The following is an 18,765-nucleotide window of genomic DNA, read 5'->3' on the forward strand; positions in this document are numbered from 1 at the left end:
ACTGCATATTTTAACAAACGCCTCAATTTAACAAAATACAAAACAAAAAAGTATCTGGCATGGATAACTGATCCTCTCAGTCACCTCCTCAGAGAAGACTGACAGCAGACTGGGAAGTCTGACCGCTCTGCAAGCTGGGTGCTGGAAACCAGCAGATCTTCGCAGTCCTCATTTACAGTGTGCAGCAGCTGCAGCTGCTCTCAGTGTGCTTCAGGGCCCTTCCAAACTGTTTTGCTTGCAGATGAAAGGGAAATGCCAAGTGAGAAATGTACGGCAAAAGTGGCCAAAGCAACACAGTGGTTCCAACAGTAAATGGAAATGCTGAAAATTCTCCCTGAAAGTCCGGCTTTTACTACTCTTTCCCTCTGAAACATACCCTTACCACAAGGAAGAAGCAGCTTGTCTTCATGCTAATGAAGCTGAAGGACAAAGCCCGTCCTTCCTCTGACAGGGTGCTCTCAGGGCCTTGAGAGAGGGAGGCTCGCTGGCCTGGGGGCTGCATGTCACTGTGACTGTGCTTTCTCTTATCTAATTATGGTTGAAAAGGAAAGAGGAAATTAAGTCATACGGACTGTGTGTCCTAGGTAAGGTTCAGGGTAGCAGAGCTGGCCTGGCCAAGGAAACGGAGGCTTCGGCAGCCCAGCGCAGTGGTAGTATTACAGACAGCTCAGTTAGGTAGAAATATCATAGGCAACTGTGGCTGGAGAGTATTCACTGAAGGCCAGGCTTCAAGAAAAAGAACTGCTCACCCATATACTTCCCCAGGGGATGAACAGCAGTGATTGATATTCTAAGTAGGCATCAACCATGTTGGGGTGGAGGACTAAACCTCCTTAATCCACCCCTTCAAGGAAAGTCCTTGTCTGCCCCTGGGCACTTGCTACATAACTGTTTCCCAATTTGATCCCCATTTAATCAATATTACCCAAGTGACTATACTGGTTGTAACCTTATTGGTTTACCATAGTTTTGTCCCACCTCACAGCCATCCTATGATTTGCCATTAGGTCAATATTACCTAAGTGACTATACTTGTAATCTTATTGATTGATTGTACTTCTGTCCCACCTTAAGCCTGCCTCCCCTTGGGGCTTTGCTCAATGAAACACCTTTGAGAGGCAGAGTTGATGGGCAACCCACTTTCTAGGCCCCCTTCTGTTCCTCTTAGACAGAAACTTTCTTTTTCTCATAAATTCTTCCTTATCTGAACCTCCATTGTTCCTAGAATTCATCCCCCAGTTTTAGAGAACACAAACTCGGTGTTTCAGAATCTAGCAGGTTGGGGATTTCATGCCTCTATATCAGTAGCTTCTTCTCTCCACTGAACTTTTGAGTTAAGCAAGCAGCACGGCCTCATGGGGAGATAACAATACCCACAGAGAAGAACACAATGGCAGTACCTAACATTGGCTGAGAGATGACTACATGCCAGCCAAGCACTAGTGCTATTAAGTGGACCCTCACTTATCACCTGCGTGTTGGACAGGTCACTGAAAAGCAGCCACCATCTATGAGGTCATAGAGCCCTGCAGCAGAAGCCAGGCAGCCCGACTCAAGGACTCGCTGAATCCTAAGTCATTCTCTGGGAAGCACTCTGCGCTTCCACAAAAAAAGGAAATAAGGCCAATTCTAGAGTTACAAAGCCCAATGTTCAAGTCGCAGTTTACCATAATGGTGATATAGCCCTTAGAAGCCATTCCAGGCCTGTGGCTCATACATAAATTAGATGTAACATCTACTAATCTATCAAATTACGGTGATAACTATAGAAATTAAGGAAAAGATTCTGTCATCTAATAGGTGTTCAATGATAGTTATTATTGATGATGAATCATCGTATTACCCATCACTGGTTTCTAAATTATTCACCTATAACATTTGTGAGTACAACGTGTGTGCATGTGTGCACTCATGTACAAAGTGCACATGAAGGTACTGCTGTGGTTGAAAGAGGAGAAATGGAAATGAAGGAAAGAATAAAAGATGTCCTTCATGATCATGTGCATGTGCACACATGTGCGTGCACACACACACACACAATTTCTTTTCCTAATTTCTTTCCCTAGAGTTGCAGAACATAGCACCTTAGCATTTTAATGAAGGTGTGCAACAGATACACACAAGGGACCTCTTACGCTGGAATAATGAGTGGCCATAGTGAAAAGGCAAACACTTCAATATGAAAACACTGAAGCCAGTGGTGGACCAACAACAGTACAAGTCTCGGAACCACTCAGACTTCCATTCAAATCTTTGTTCTAACAATATGTGGCTATGTGACCTATGACAAGAAATTATTTATCTTCTGGAGCTTCAGTTTCTCTCATCTATAAACTGGATCTAATTGTACCAGGTACTTTGTGCTAAAGATTATAATACATATTCGGATATGATTGTAATACATGTAAAACATCTTGTTTCTAGTACACATGCTCTCTAAATGGTAAACAAATTAGAATCACTATTACACTGCTATGTCCTCCATGATAGCCACGCCAGAAATCACCTTGAAGCCTATAGTCCTAGAACTCTGGAGGTCTGAGGCAAGAGGACCACAAGTTCGAGCATAGTCTAGACAACTTAGTGATTTAGAGACCCTGACTCAAAATAAAAAGTTTAAGGGGGACAGGGTTGGGAAATTGATCAGTGAAAAGGCACTGGTTTGAATCTCCAGTTTCCCCAAAAACAGTCAACCTGAGCTTTCATTTGTTTTCCATCACTTTTACTGTGATACCTTATTATAATTAGGTATCCATTACTGGAATCTCTTCCAGGACTTGCCCAAACACACGGCTTAAAAATTCACTAATATAAAAAGCTTTCCTTAATTAGTTGTAGAAAGACTTTAGTTAGGAAACAATGACTTTCTAAACAGTAGGAGTAAATATTTTACTTTTACTACAAGTGAATGTATGGTTTATATTAATTAGGTTTTTGACCATAAGAATTTTAATTAAAATTCTGTGAAGTCTAGATGGAAACAGTTTACCTTATATTTTAGAGAAGTTTGGGGGGCACCAGTCTGGCTAGCTAAAAGCCTGAAAATTGAATTCTTTTCTATAGGTAACTTTAAAACACATATACACACTCTTTCTCTCTCTCTCACACACACATATCAGACATGAAGAACAGAGAGGTAAGGTTTGAAGGATGACAGAAAAAACTAACTGTAAGGAAAGAAGTCAAGAGACCTGCAGAACATGAAGACAAGAGAGGAATGGGGTCAGGCGAGAGTTGTCCAGGAAGGACACAAAGCACCGTCTCTGAAAGGGATGTTGTGGGCCCTCACTACACAATATCTACAGCAGGCCTCCTCCGGTCTCCCGAGAGATGGGCACTCTATCAATACAAGGTATTATGCTTTCTGTTCCTATAACTGGGAGATTGATATTCTTTGGTAGGAGTCCATATTCAGCACAGAAGGAGCACAATTAGAAGCCTGATACAGCACTTTCCCCTTTTTCTCCAATACAAAAGTCTCCTTGCAGCGTGTGACCTTCCATGCAAAACAGCTCATTTGGAAAGCTTAGCTCCAGTCCCCTAAAAATCCCTGGTTACAAGCCATGGGAAAGGAGATCATGTGACGGAGGCATGGTCCTTTCTAAGCGACAGGGGAAATGTCCTGCTACAATCACCCTTAGTGAAAAGAACACAGTGCCACCGGGTTAGTCAGAAGCCTTCTGGCCCACAGGACAGCCTGCTCTCGTTTTTCCACGACTCTTGCTTACAAGGTCACAATTAATGGGATCTAGCAGTTAAATTCTCATGAGGGTTTAAAAAGCGTATCATAAAATATTGGCTTTAATTAAAAAAAACTGTCTCCAAAATGCTAGATGGAGCAAAGAAGAGTGTTCTTTTCCTTTCCCTGACAATCAATGATTATTAAATGTGCTCATGTTAGGATTTCTGAATGGTAGACAATACCATACTATGAATAATACAAATAATATACACAATAGACAGTAAGTACACAATGGTTTTGAAATATTAAGTCACTTACCAGGTCAGTAGAAGAAACAGTTGGAAAATCCTCTGGAGCCAGTGTGGCATCATTAAGTAGTGAGATATTAACTGTAAAAAAGGATAATTTTTGGCCTTAAAAGTAAAGTAGAAACAGCTTAAATGAGTAAATAGCTAGGCATTTAAAATGTCTTCTATAACAACACAAGACATGATGAATTTTGATTTATCATAACTGTTCACTTTTCATTGAGATAAAACAAATAATCAAAGATTTAAACACATCCATTGTGCTCTAATACACTAAGAAACAATAGTATTTAAGGAAACATAAAATTAATTCCAGTTTTTAAAACACACACATACACACACACACACACACACACATTATCCCTGTTACAAAAATACAGCCAATATATTTTGGCTAATGAAAGAAATTACTGCTAATAATCAAATTGATTACTGGCTTCAAGTACAGTGAAACCTCACAAATTAGAGCATCACTAAATAAGAATTTATTTTTTTTTTTGCGCTTTAGATCGGTCATCTTTATTTTTTTTAATTCTAGAAATAAAAGGAGGAAAACATTAACAGACAGACAACCTTTTACAAAATAGCAAAAGAACAGTACAAACCATACGGAGTTATAAACAAAGTGGTAGGAAATTAACAATGCTTGTTGTATTACATATTGATATCTTCAAAGTGGTTTCTCATGAAAACAGATAGAGACATGCAATATTGATAAAAAAGAATTTATTAATTTGTACTTTTGAAAATTTTTGACTACATCTCAAAACTACATGTGTGCAAGTGTATGAAAATTAAATATTACAAGTAAGTATAATGGGCATAAATAATTTAATTTAAAAAATTGTTTCCATATAAAAGTTATTTTCATAGAACATGGCAACTTTATAGATTTAGGATGTTACTTACAAAACTTTACTTATGAAATGTTCCCTCCCCTTGGTTGATGAAAATTAAAACATAATACTTTCATCAAAATATTTTTCTTTATTAGATAAAACTCTGAAGGACATTTGGCCCAAACAATGAAACAAACAAGAATCCATTCCCAAAAGGACATTAATTATTACTAACGAAACCTAGTGTTTTATAACTTTTTGTTCTAAAAAGCTTAAAGTGAATTTGTTTTACACTCTTCCACTTGTTTATTTAAAAACATTACGGATCATTTCTTGGTCTTCTGGCTAACGTCAAGTATAGCATCTGTTCTTCTCAGTTTAAGAACACCCTGGAATGTGCTGTACATATATTTTATACCCACCTTATACAAGCAGGGACTCTAAAGCAAGACATGGCAGGTGACTTCCCCAGCATCACAGTAATAAGTAAAGCTGCTACCTTACCATGTGCAGCATTTTGTCTCCTCCTATACAATATTTCTAATCATCACATAAAGGCGATTTATGTGGCCACGGAATTTAACGCAAGACAGGACAGCCAATATTACATGACATGACTCTCAACTATGAGCTGAGATGTCCGAGCCACTTGGGCTTTCAAAGTGAACAGCAAATGTGAAATCACAATCCGCTATGTAAATGGTGTCTGGGAAACTGCTCTTCCTGAGCTACATCATTTAATGCAATTTCATGAGCTTCCTGTCATAAGACATCAAAGATCCCTTCTCAACATACTTTCTGTACTAAAACAAGGGTTAAAGAGTCAGAGGAAAGATATTTGAAGCTCCTACTCAGTGAAATCAATATTGGATAATAGAGACCACCACTGCACTAACAGAGGATTTTAATATGAACTTTTATAATTGTTCTCAAGATTTGGATCCATATCAGTTTTGCTATTTTACATTTTTTTATCTTTTCAGTTTTCCTCTAAAGCAAATCATTAAGCATACTGGCTCTCAAAATCCCAGAGGAGCAGCATCCAAATGACAGGAAAAAGTATATAATACTTTCCCTACACATTTTAGTGAGCAGCTGTTTCAAACGAAAGACTTCAAAAATAAATACATAATAAAGCACTTCCGTAAATACATTTTGGCAGGATATTCAGGCCCATAAATAAGATTAAAAGTAAATTTCCTTAGGATCATGGGCGAGAAAATGATCAATTACACCTGGGAGCTTGGTCTAAAAGAATCACCAGCCACTATTTGGATTCAGACACACAGGGTAAATACTTTGGCAACAACTGCAAAGCGATCCATTTATGTGGGACCTGCAATATCCTTAATGAAGATTCTGGAAAGGCCAAATGGAAAAGCCAAAACACACTGCGTTCTGTCCTCATTATTTGTCCCACACCATAGCTTATGAAGCAAGAACATGGCTAACCAACGGTCATCGGGACAGCCTCTCTCCCAGACTAAGCTGCAGGGAGTTTCCAGGGCTGCTTTCCACCATTTACACTTTTACTTGTTCCTGCTTTCCATGCATCAACTTGAAGTTGATCTGTGGACCAGGGGAGTGAATGCTGTTAGTGACACACATTCAAAACTGCATCTGTAACTAGTCACTAAGAGCAGATGTGCCTGTTCTGAGGCACCACCACCTCACAACACAGAGAGGGGAGCATTGGGATTTGTCCTGAATCCTGGCTCCACCAGCCTCTGCACACAGCATTCTCAAACTCCCTCACCAACAAACACTCTTGAGAAAGTAGCCTCACTCCTCTTGACCTCAAGTCCCTACTATGCAAGAATGGATTGGAAACCATCCTCCTAAGGCTGCGAGTGGATTAAACTGAATCACAAAGGCAAGCTGCCAGCACAGTGTCCATACCAGGTAAGAAGAGCTAAAGAAACAGTGCAGCAATGATAACAGCTCCAGGACCTGTAGAAAGCAAAACTCAGAGCGAGACCATCAGCGACCCCTTATGGTTTTGGGGATGATTAAAATGCATATGTTATGTTATTAAATACATTTTATTTTAAAAAGTCTAGTAAAATGGCTGGCATGTAAAGGATTCTTATTAAATATTAGCCTAACCTGAATCTGTTCTTTCAACACAGTTTCTTAGAGTTACAGTACTGTGGAACTGATTAACCTGACGTGAGCGAGAAAACCTGGAAGATTATTCTCCATGATTACAAAACTTTAATGTCTTCTTCCATTCTAGTTAAGCAACATCTTAAGGAAACTGAGCTAACTGGGAAAGAGATAAAGAATATGAATGAACACACTTCTTGCTCTGTGGTCATGTCCCATTTATTTAAGGGTAGGATAACCTGCACACACTCGTATCTCTTGGTAAAGTCCAGTATTTCTGCTCCAAATTTCTAGATCAATAAACGGGAAGAAATGGTTTTCGTGGGATGACAAAGTGAAGCAGGAAAATTCTAGGAGGAGTAACTGTTGGGGAAATTACCTGCCACTCTCTCAGCCTTAAGTCTTAAATAAAATTAGTTTTTCCTACTTGGCAACTACTCCCACAAAAAGTTCCATCTCCGTATCCACCCGTTATTACATTTATGATGTGTTACAGACATGATTCTGGGGAAACTTCTAAGTGTGTGCTTCATGTAAAATCTAAGCTAAAGAGTTTTCTAGGTCTGGTGATAATCCAAATTTACTGCTCCTCCTTTTATGATTCCCACAAGCATTATTCAGAAACTGCCAAAATATAGGTTAGGACAGTAAAAGGAAGCTTAAATGATGAATGCTTCAGGGACCTGTGGTTTTCTCAGAAGACCATATTACCATGAATGATAAAGCATCAACTGTCCTGGTGAAGGGCTTTCACAAGTACAGCGTGAGCACTGCCACACCAGCGCTCGTCCTTTCTGTCCTGAGCACTAGTCCCCGATTAAACCTAACATAAAAGACAGGATGGCACACAAAGTAAAATGGCATATAATATGGTATAGTTCATGGAACAGAAATTTCCTCACTTTCTTTTAATAGGCTTAATTGTGAAATACATATGGACTATAAGATTAGATCACAGGAGACACACTCCAACAGCTCTTTGTAATGGCTATAATGTATTGGCATACTGTATTTATTAGGGTAATAGAGAAATCATATAAAAGAAATGGTTTTAAAATTCTACACTAGTGATAACTGTTTCAGAGCATCTGGAAGCCTTGTGATGTAAATTAAGGTATAGAAACAGAAGCCATGGCTACTTCTAATCACTTGGCTTGGTCTGCTGGTTCCATACCAGTGACAAAGCCAGCTTTTGCTCAGAGAGGACAATAGTCATTAACACTCAGTGTCTGAGAGAGAATTTCCTCCTCTGAATCACTCATCCATTATTAAGCATGTTCTCTTGGAACAGTCAACAATGAATCAATAAAATATATCTCATCTCTTAACAGTACAGTGTCTAGCCCCTTGAGGCTATTTTTCTTGCTATTGTAATTCATCACTGTTAGCAAAGCATCTTTCTCCTGCAGATATAAGACCAACACCTGGTCAGGAAATTTAGTTTGACCTTTTCTAAAATACTAATGTGCCCTCGGTAGAGTCACTATAACCTTTACACATTAGGCAAGTGAAAAAAAAAGATATTGGAATAAAAATTTACCTCTAAAGTCTGGATCAAATAAAATTTGAACATCTGTTCACTCAAAAATAATTGACACTTTTAAAAATAATACCTTTTATGAAATGTAACACGTCTAAATATTCATGTGTATGTATTCTACTTCATTGCAAGTAGCACAATTCTTAAAAAGCAATGAAATAAACTTTGAATGATGGGTAGAGGAGAAAGGAAAAAAGGAAAAGGAAACATGGAAAGATGAGCTCAAGGCTTCCTAGTACAAGATTAGAACATTTGTTTTTGAATGAATTACACAGAGTTTACTTAGACACAAATGCATTGCTTGCAAGACTTTAAAAGCTTTTTCTACACAACTCTCTAACACTTTTATCATCTCAAGTTTCAGTGGAATACATGCACTGAACTCCTTCACTTTTATTCCTTAAATATAGCTTCAAATGTTTGACGTTTGTCCACAATAGCACACTAGTTGTTAATTATTTTAGGGGCGAGGGCTGCAGCAAAAACTTTACTTAGGAACTTTTCCTAAGAAATTTTCTGAAAAATTAAATGTTTGAACTTCTTCAAAGAATACAGCTAAAAGACTAATTATGCCATCTTTTGTAGGATAATGGAAAAAATATGAAAAATAAAACATTTTTACTCAGTATCTACTAGGTGCCAGGCAATTTTACATACACTATGTCATTTAGTGTTCACAGTTAACCTTTCAGAGTAAGTGTAATTACTAACGTAGTACATAGATTACGACACTGACATAGAGATTAATGAATCAAGCTCACAGTCACACTGCTGGTAGGGTCAGAGGTAAAATTCAAACTTAGCTCCCTTTTCTCCAAAGCATGTTATTTGTATTTTCTCACACGGATAATTTTCTACACGAAGATGAAATGAAATATGGTGAGCCATCCTTCACTGGATATTGCTGCTTTCATTTTTGGGTTTTGAACTGAGTTTTTTTCTTTCATAAATACTTCTGCTACATGGAACCATGAAGGCAGGACGGGGACTATAACATCAACTGTCTCCACAGTCATTAATAGAGATCCTATTTCTGAACAATGGGAATTTAGTGCAAAATCATGCGTTCACCCAAGAAAGTCGTATCTCCTAACTCACTTTCCTTCTTAGTTCTTTAGTGAACCTGGCATGTATCAGAGTGTTATCCATCAATAGTTTGAGCTAAAGGGAAAGAAAAGCGTGCATTAGGAAAAGGAAAGCCAGAGCATGATGAAAGCTTATGGGAGTGAGTAAGGGAAGATCAAGAAGAGAAAAAGAAGAAGAATTATCTCCACAAAGACCAAAAAGTCTTACTGCCTTTTGGGTGTGAAGCGAGTTTTCTTGTGATTTTACTGACCCCTCACTTCCATTCAGTCCACTCACTCATGCTCGGTTTGCAAGCCCTTGACTCTCTGGGCAGTTGCCAGTTTGTAGTTACATGTACTGTATTGTTCCAGGGTTGGAAAACAAGCCATCAGCCAGTTTAAATATTATTGACTCATTGATTGAGCTCTTCTACTAAGCACGCATGTTGTGATGAAAGGCCGATCTTCTGTTGTTTTTAGAATCCACACTCAAGCTGTACATGCATCTGCTAACATTTTTCAGTCTTTACTAAAGAGTATCAAATTTATGATAGATCTATGCAGCTTTCTACTAGAACTGTTAAGATTATAGAGAAGTATGAAGATTGTCAAGAAGTATTAAGGTTATGTTGGAAATACATGAAGACTAGTCTTATGGGGTTTTATAAAGTATGAGATTGTTATGAATATGAAAATAATGTCCATTTGCCTTTTTCCAAACCACAGACATGTTTCACCACCATAAATTTAAAAGCTCCCGGGGCTGGGGATTTCGCTCAGCAGCAAAGCGCCTGCCTGGCAAGCGTAAGGTCGTGAGTTCGGTTCCCGGTACTGGAGATAAGCCAAAAAATAAAAAATAAATAAAATAAAATAAAATAAAAACTCCCTCTTCCTGTGTACACATCTAGACCACTGCAGAGATAAGTGGTACGGCCAACAATGTGGATGCAAAATGAGCTTATTGCCTGACAAAGTCCAATTAGAAGGAGCAATGAGACAGGTGTATGTGCACAATCATTCACACCAAAATCTAAATGCTGCCCCTACATTTTAATGAAAGTTAACAATCTTAATGCAGCTAGCATTTACTCAGGACATATTTTAAAACATCTGAGGTACTTTATCTGCACTCATCTTTTCTTCAAAACAGTTCTACAAGGCTGTACCATTATTAGCCCCATTTTATAGAGGAGGAGGGTGAGACTAACCTACCTCAGGAAAGGAGCTCTCCCAGAGTCATAGATTTGGCATTAGTGACCTGGGACTTGAGTACAAGACTTTCTGACTTCAAAGCCCACTATACTGCCTTATACCAGTAGTGCCAGGAGTAGGAACTGTCAGAGTCCTTCTGGGACACCTCCTTAGTGATAGTGACTTAAGACTGATTTCTTACACAGCCTGGGGAAAACAGGAAATGTGATGAATGTATTCGTTATATATTGCAAACTTGTACTAATTATAAGCAATAATGATGACAAATAAGTGAGAACAAAAAAGAAAGGCATAAAAAACAAAAAGCTACTACCTTAGAGGCCCATACTCACCGTGCATATTTAAATTGCTTCAGCCCTCAGTATGCTGTTGCCAGCAATACACAGACCCTTCCTAGAAGGGGACTTGCATGGGAAATCTTTGCTTTATGTGTCAAAGTAAACGTACAACTTACATTAGTACGATTCACATGAATGGTTTCATACTACCCTCTCTGCCAGCAGCCAATGAAAATAATGACCGCAGGTCTGCGCTAGCCTCAGGAAGGTAGGCATCACTTGTGTGTGACAGGTGTGCTCACAAGGGCCCTCATCCGGCAGTAGGAGCACCTCATACCACAGGACAGCTGAGGGGAAATGTATACTTCTTTAGAAATCTTAGTGGAAGTCAGCAGAGGACAGAGGAGAGGGGAGAGGAGGAAGGGGAGACAGAGATAGAGACAGAGACAGAGGAGAGGGGAGAGGAGGAAGGGGAGAGGAGAGAGGGGAGACGACAGAGACAGAGACAGAGACAGAGAGGTAACTAGGAAAGCTCAAAACCCTGGCGCTGACATGTCTGTAAGTCGAGCGTTCGTCTGGACTTCCCTGTGTGTGCAGGCTGAATGGCTATGGGGTTTGCCGCCTTCCTTCTCAGAAAAGTTCCCCACAGTCGGGTCTCTCTGGGGAGAACACTGAACTGGTTCTAATAACAATATCTTAATGCAGTGCATGCCCGTTCCATTCTAAGAAGTTCTAGAATTATGAAACACAGGTATTCCAAGCCAGCATACATCTTAGTGCTCCCGGGCTGTTAGAGTGCAGGATATTCACGTTCACCAGAATCTTTGCATTTCCACTTAGGCCCTCTCAGCTTTGCTTTTAAGTATAGGTTTTATATGACTGTGTGCTGACTTTCCTTAAACAAGACCAAAAAAATTATAGAGCAAAATAAAAGACAGTAGGAAACAAGGAAAGAGATCTTGCTACAGGGAAGGAGACGAAGAGATGGAGTGAGGAGAAGAGGATGAAGAAAGGAATTAGGACGCGTTGTGTACATGCGCCAGTGCCCCACGATGAATGCAGCCACTATGTATTGGAAATAGTTTTTGCAGTACACCATGTACTGCAGCGCGAAGCAGAGCCACACCCTTTCTCTCACTGCCCTGCTGATGCGCCGCGGGCTTCTCAGGCTTCTCCACCTGAGGCAACACAGCAGGACGGTGTTGCCACCAGGGAATCTGTGGCTAATCTCACACAGCCTCCCACAGGCAAGAAAAGTCTGCACAGCATCTTGTTTATGTTCCACAATTATAAGCGTTTTGCAACTGGTCTATAACATAAGCGTGTCTGTTTTACTGTCGATGTGAAAAAGAGTTTCCCTCAGAATCCTGAAGTCAAAGTGGATGTTGGGAGAATTGCTCCCAATTTACACCCCAAGTTCACACCATCCCTAGAACACTGCTGTACTTCTGGTGCCAAAAAACTATACTCACAAGCATCCATATCACTCTACACAGCACTGTGACCTCAAGTTATGCAATCAGCCTTAAAGTACCACTGTCAGATACACACATCTACCCCCTACTCTAGGAGAACAGATGTAAAGCGACTTCCATCAAAGCAAATTCTTTTTCGAAACGTCTTCTGCAGTATAAAATCAGTGATGAATTATTACAAGAAAAAACTCTGAAGACCAAAAGTTGAACACTTTTTTATGAGAAACTTCTGATACTGCTTTTGGTAAGATAGATATTAAAATGTTAAGATGAACAGAATCACATTCCGCATGCAGAAGTTACTTTTATGTTTTTTCTCCCTTGAACATATGTATCTCCTAGAATATAACATGTCCACCTGCACACCTGCATTCCTTCTCTCCTCTCTTATTCTTTTTTTTCTTTTCCATTCTTACTTAGGTTGTCTAGCAGAGGTAAATTATAAGGCTCTACTTTACCATTCAGTGACTCTAATCTGAATTTCTTTTTTTGTTTTATACTTCAAGTAACATAAAGTGAATTAATATACTGTTTCTTCTATAAGCTTAAAATAATCAATTTAAAGCTTATTTAAAAGAAGATATTCCCAAGGCAGTAAAGAAACCGTAAAATATGGAATACAAACTCAGTAAATTTAGATTCATCTGATATTTGTATGTTAACACAGTATATGTACCTACGTCTCCTCAACGCAAAAAGCTAAGAATAACGCACAAATTCTTTGCCATACAGCAGTTTGAGTTACTTTCAACATTTTGAGCTGGTTTTGTTTATATTCCAGGGTTCTTGATTTTATTCCCAGTGGAAGCATAAGGCTGCAAATTCAGCATGATGGTGTCTCTGAGGTAGCAGACCCTTGCCTGAGGATCACGATTCCATGCAGAAATCTGCAGGCACAGAGCCTGTACCTTCCCGGAAACACAGGGCACCCACAGGCAGCAAGCAAGCCATCCTCACCTGGCTCGGGCGGCACACACGCACAGGAGAAGCGGGTGTTGTAGCCCACCTTGAAGTCGGAGTTGATGGGATAGTAATCTGCTAGCTTGATCATCTTCTTGAAAGCATCATAAATAAAGATGAAACTGATCAGAGAAGAGAAGCCCTCTTCTGTGAAACGAGTGAAATACTGAACCAAGAAGCTGGCATCCGTGGCCACCAAAACGAGACACTGGAAGGCTGACCACAGGCCGATCCAAAGGCGAAACTCCAAGTAGTCAAAGTTATGGTCCCTGGACAGAAGAAAGAAACACATTTAGTTCTTTTGTGATGAAACATACAGAATAGAAAACCAGCAAATGCCTACATATGATGGCTAGAAACACAAAATCACCCTTAGCCACTACATACAAAGCTCAATTTTACCCAGAAAGTTTAAAGTTCAAAGATTTTGTCTAATAGTATGATTGTGCTAGTTACTGAGATAATTTTAGAAGTCTGAGAACAGCACATGGAAAGAAGTCATACCATGTGTATATGAGAAACTCATTCGTCTTCTCATTCAAAACGATGGTCCCTGTATTCACGGCATTTGCAGAGTAAACTATGTGAAAGTACACTGGCACCTGGTATGCATTTAATAAATGTCAATGTTACCAGTTAATGGGGACATCAGATCATTATGTTCTGTGTCCCCATGTCCGTGCAGTCTACTGAGAGACAAACTAATAAACATCATAAAATAATAAGTGATAGTACCATGGTAAGAGGAGTAATTAATTCTAGCAGGGAGGTAGGATGAAGTTAAAGAAGAAACTCAAGGTGTTCCAGCATAAGTAAGAACTTCGCAGACTCGGTAAAAAGACACACAGCACAAGACAGCACGCAGTGTCCACTGTGAAGAGAGGGCCGCCAACGACGAGACAGGAATAGGCATGTGGGCCACTGCCAGGTGCGGAGAGCCCACCTGACCACGCCACACGCCACACATCCCTGAGGTCACTTACAGACATTACACCCTTTCGCTGAAATCAGCGTGAATTTATCTTGCGACCACTTTTCCTCAGTCCCACGCGGACTTAGCATAGGCCACCTCCGCCTAAGGAGGTTATGTAGTCTTTCAACGCCCCTCCCATTCCCTACATGTCAATTAGTTCAAGATTCACAGGAAAAGATGGCTCAAGTGCTGACATTTCATACTGATTCTTTTAAAAGTAAGTGGAGAGGAGCACATCGCAATGTTTAAATTTATCAGGGATTAAAAACAGATAGTAGCACCTCTTGCCTACGAACCAAAGACTGTGCATCTTGAAGCTCTCCAGCCCGGCTTTCAGAGGAGTTTCTCATGCCGGCTAGTGACGGATGAACACTGCCCCAACTTCCTTCCCTGACCTGGTCTGAAGCACCAGTAAGAACGGCCGCTCCAACCTCTGACCCAACATCCAGACTTGATACCTGCGCCTGCCCTGCTCAATTCCATTGCTGCACCACAACCGAAATGATCTCTTGAAATGCAAATAGGTTCCTCAGCTTAAAACTGTTCAATGTTTTCCCACTGCTCATAGAATAAAATTCTGATTCATTACCTAGTAGAGGGCCATTCACACAGAAGGTGCCTGATAAAGGCTTGAAAGTGCTGGGCGAATGAATGCGTGCCTGTAGCTGAAGACTTGACCACTACGGTGACTTACACGGCCCTAGGAACTATCACATGCAAGTAGAGAAGGCTGTGCCTGTGCCAGTTGAACGTTAGAGGCTATTACAATTAAAACTGTCTTAGATACTGTGATGCTTAAGTTTGTGTCAACTTCTGTGGGCTACAGGGTGCCCAGATATTTGTCCAAACATTTCTCTGGCTATTCCCATGAAGGTGCTTTTGGAGAGATTAACATGTAAATTCCTAAGGTTTTAGGGAAGCTGATGATTTTCCATAATTCTCATCCAATCAAAGATTAAGTAGAACAAAAAGACCAACAAGAATTCATCAGTCAACTGTCTTTGAACTTCATCTGCAGCCTCAGCTCTTCTGGTTCTATGGAAGACAACTTGCAGATTCAGTGAAATACCACTTCTCCGGAGTTTCCAGCCTGCCAAGCTGCCCTGCATATTCTGGACTTGCCAACCTACAAGGTCCTACGAGCCAATTCATTATAATAAATCTCTTTATGCATCTGCACCTTACTGGCTCTGTTTCTCCAGCATCTAGACAAATACAGACACCAATTTGTCAACTACGCCTCATTTTATACATGAGGGCACCAAAGCCAATGGAAGGTAAATCATTTATCCAATGTCAACATTTTAATGGCAAAGTTGGACCAGAAACTAAAGCTCTTGATTCTTGGACTGGTCCTTTTAAAAATTATACAGTAGTCTCCCCCACACCACCACCCACCCTATGAGCTATATTGATCTCAAGATAGGTTAGGTATTGACGTTACGTTCTCTTCTCATCTCAGCAAATCGCAGGAATTGGAAAACACTGCCAGAGCAGAGCATTAACGGTGAGGAGGAATGCTATTTTCCACAGATTTCCTGAGACTTTCTGAGGATAGTTTTCCATTCCTTTCCAGTTGTGTGTATGTCAGTGTCTACAGACCTAGTGTTTAACTCTGAAGAAATAAGCACAATACAGGAAAAGTTGAGTTCTAGTAATATAAATTATCTAGTTGAGCTAATTTACATTATCACACAATAAGTCACTGTTGGATAAGAATTAAGAAGCACTGTTTTATTACTTCTAAATCAACAAGTTTTTTTTCTTAGAAGTTTAAAACAATTACTTAATTTTACTTCCCTAACAGGATGAGAGAGCAATCCAGATTAATTCTAAGGGTGCTAGTGGCAGTTGTGGAATTGATGTTTCTAGGACAGGATAAGAATTAAACCCATTAATTGGTTAATGGTCAGAAATATCATCAGTTTGAGTACAAAGGAAAGAATGCACGCATAAACTTATATTTTAGAACCTAAACAATTTACCCAAAGAGGCTCATTACGGAGTCCCAGAGTATTTCAATGAGAATGACTCAAAAAAATCACTAAAACCTATGGCACTTTGGTATGAAAGTGATATGCTTCCATCAGCAGAAGGAGAAGTAAGAGAGGAAAAACTTTTCAACAGTTTGATGATCTGAAATGATTCTACTGAATCTCCAAAACAAGGATTTACCTGTATCTCCAAAAATGGTAAAAATATGTTGGGGAAGATCTTGGCAAGACAAAGCCAAACAGTTTCTTTACTGCAGGAACTCTGAGATCCTGCAGGGTGCTGAGGTAGAAAGTGAATTACTGAGGGCGAAATGTAATATATAACACGTCCCAGGCTGACTGGGAACGCAGAAACATTTTCCATGGAGCATCTAATGCACCTGGTAAGGGATGAAACACATCTTGGGAGATAGTGATCAAAAGATACGGTGGCTCTAGACAAAGATTAGTGACTGAACAAATTCACATCACTGTGAATAACATGTTTGGCACGTATTACTTAGCAACTGATTGATCGATTGATTGATTGATTTCTAATTGCTTTCTGTTTCCAAATACTGTAAATTACTTGGACCAATGTAACCATGAAGCAGGAGTGAAAGTGAAACAGGAACTTGCTTAATAAAGGAATCTCTATCCTACAATTATTAAAGCAAGCCGGGATCCAAACATTTTCTGTAGATTAAGGATCTGATCACATTTCATCCAATAAATCTCTCTGCAAAGGCTTTGCATGTTTGTTCCTGTTTATAGTATGTGCTTCTTCAATCTTTGCACAAGCTTTCTTGTGTCACAAAATGTTTTCTTAAACATATAAAAACTGTTTGACTCGTTCTATAAACTGACATGAATAAAATTCTTTCCAACGCTCTCCTCAGGATTATAATGGAAGAGAGATTTGCAATAATGCTCTACAGAAAACTCACAATATTATTTAAAATTTGGAACTTTAAATTCTCAGAAGACTCTTGCAGTTGTGAACTCAGTTTTCAAAAAAAGTAAAAGAAAAACCAGTTTCAAATTCTTATTTGCTCCTTTATCTTCTGACCATTTTTCATGACACACACAGTGGAAAGGCTCTATATGAGCCCTTAAATCCAGGAGGTACTACGTAGGTAACGACTATTCTAAAAATTAATTTCTTCAAATGTCCACTATCAGAACACGATCATTCTAACAAGGAGTGCTAGCAAGGCTTATAAAATTCTGTAATCTAAGGATTGAGATCTGCCGCTAAACATAATTCTTTCTTAGCAATATCAACTAGAGTAGAAAGACACCTGAATACCAATTTTTATTTTGAATTTGTTGCATGTTAAAATGACCATTTATCTCAATTGCTAAAACTTAGCTCAACATTCCCTTTCTCTGAATGACCCATCAATTTCTAAAAGAAAACGGTGATGTTATTATTTTGTGCCCACTAGCAGCTTCTCATGATTATTTTAGAGGCCTGGGCTCTAGCATCAGAAGGCAGGAATTTCAATCCCAGCCCAACCATCCGCTGGTGATGGAATAGTTGGCAATTGAATTGCTTACTCAGTGCCTGCTTTTCCACTATAAAACAGGATAAAGTCCCTGACTCACAGGATTGCTACAAAAATTAAATGGGTTAGTACATGCAAAGTGCTTAGGATGATGCTTGCCCAATAAATGTCAGCTAGCATTTGGCCATGCCCTGAAAGCTATGTTCAGTGAAGAGTCCTAGAACTGGAAGAAGTATCTAGTCTTTTTTATTACTGAACAAGTGACCTTAAACTAGTCATGCAATCTCTTTAGTAGTCTACCAGTTAGGGTTACGGCAGGAAATGGCATGCTCAAATGATATTCTGAGGAAAACTCAGTAAATGGCCCATTTACAAAAAACAGCGAGGTACTGCAAGACCAGCAATAGCAAGAAGCCATCACTCACTCCAGGTCAAAAAGGCCAAGGAAGGAATTAGGTTACCATATCCTAGAGGCAGATAGAGGGCCACCTTACATGGGCGAAAGTCCTAGAGGAGAAGCCACTGCCACATTGCTGTGCTTAGCAAAGAACAGGTAGAGAGAGGGAGACATACTAGACCTCTTGCTCTCTCTTCCTGTCCTGCTGTAGCGCCCCACTGGCCAAACTCAAGGAAGCCAGAGAGCAAAGAAGCCCGGGGGTTGTAGTCCTCAGGGGTCTACACCTGGGGCACAAAGCACTGTGGGAACAGAATAACTGAGGAAGGAGCAAGCATAAAGCACAGCAGACGAGCCTCTGCTGAATCAAATGTAAATGAGTCTGACTACATAACGTTAAGGTTCTTTCAATTTAAAAATCTTAAACATTCCAATATTCTGACTGATTCTTGC

General features: G+C 39.6%; 1 protein-coding gene across 4 annotated transcripts in view; it reads right to left on the reverse strand.

The window, feature by feature from the left end:
* Window positions 1-18,765, reverse strand: part of Slc4a4 (solute carrier family 4 (sodium bicarbonate cotransporter), member 4) — a 300,806-nt gene that overhangs the window by 72,512 nt on the left and 209,529 nt on the right. For all 4 annotated transcript variants that reach the window (XM_013518567.1, XM_005392771.2, XM_005392772.2 and 1 more), the window contains exons 14-15: window positions 13,462-13,733; window positions 4,001-4,071 (exon numbers count right to left, since the gene is read on the reverse strand). In XM_013518567.1, the coding sequence (XP_013374021.1) occupies window positions 4,001-4,071; window positions 13,462-13,733 (343 nt within the window). The remainder of the gene's footprint in view (window positions 1-4,000; window positions 4,072-13,461; window positions 13,734-18,765) is intronic.

The sequence above is a fragment of the Chinchilla lanigera genome, unplaced genomic scaffold, assembly GCF_000276665.1.
Source record: "Chinchilla lanigera isolate Chin_1 unplaced genomic scaffold, ChiLan1.0 scaffold00046, whole genome shotgun sequence".
In the NCBI taxonomy this organism is placed as follows: domain Eukaryota; kingdom Metazoa; phylum Chordata; class Mammalia; order Rodentia; family Chinchillidae; genus Chinchilla; species Chinchilla lanigera.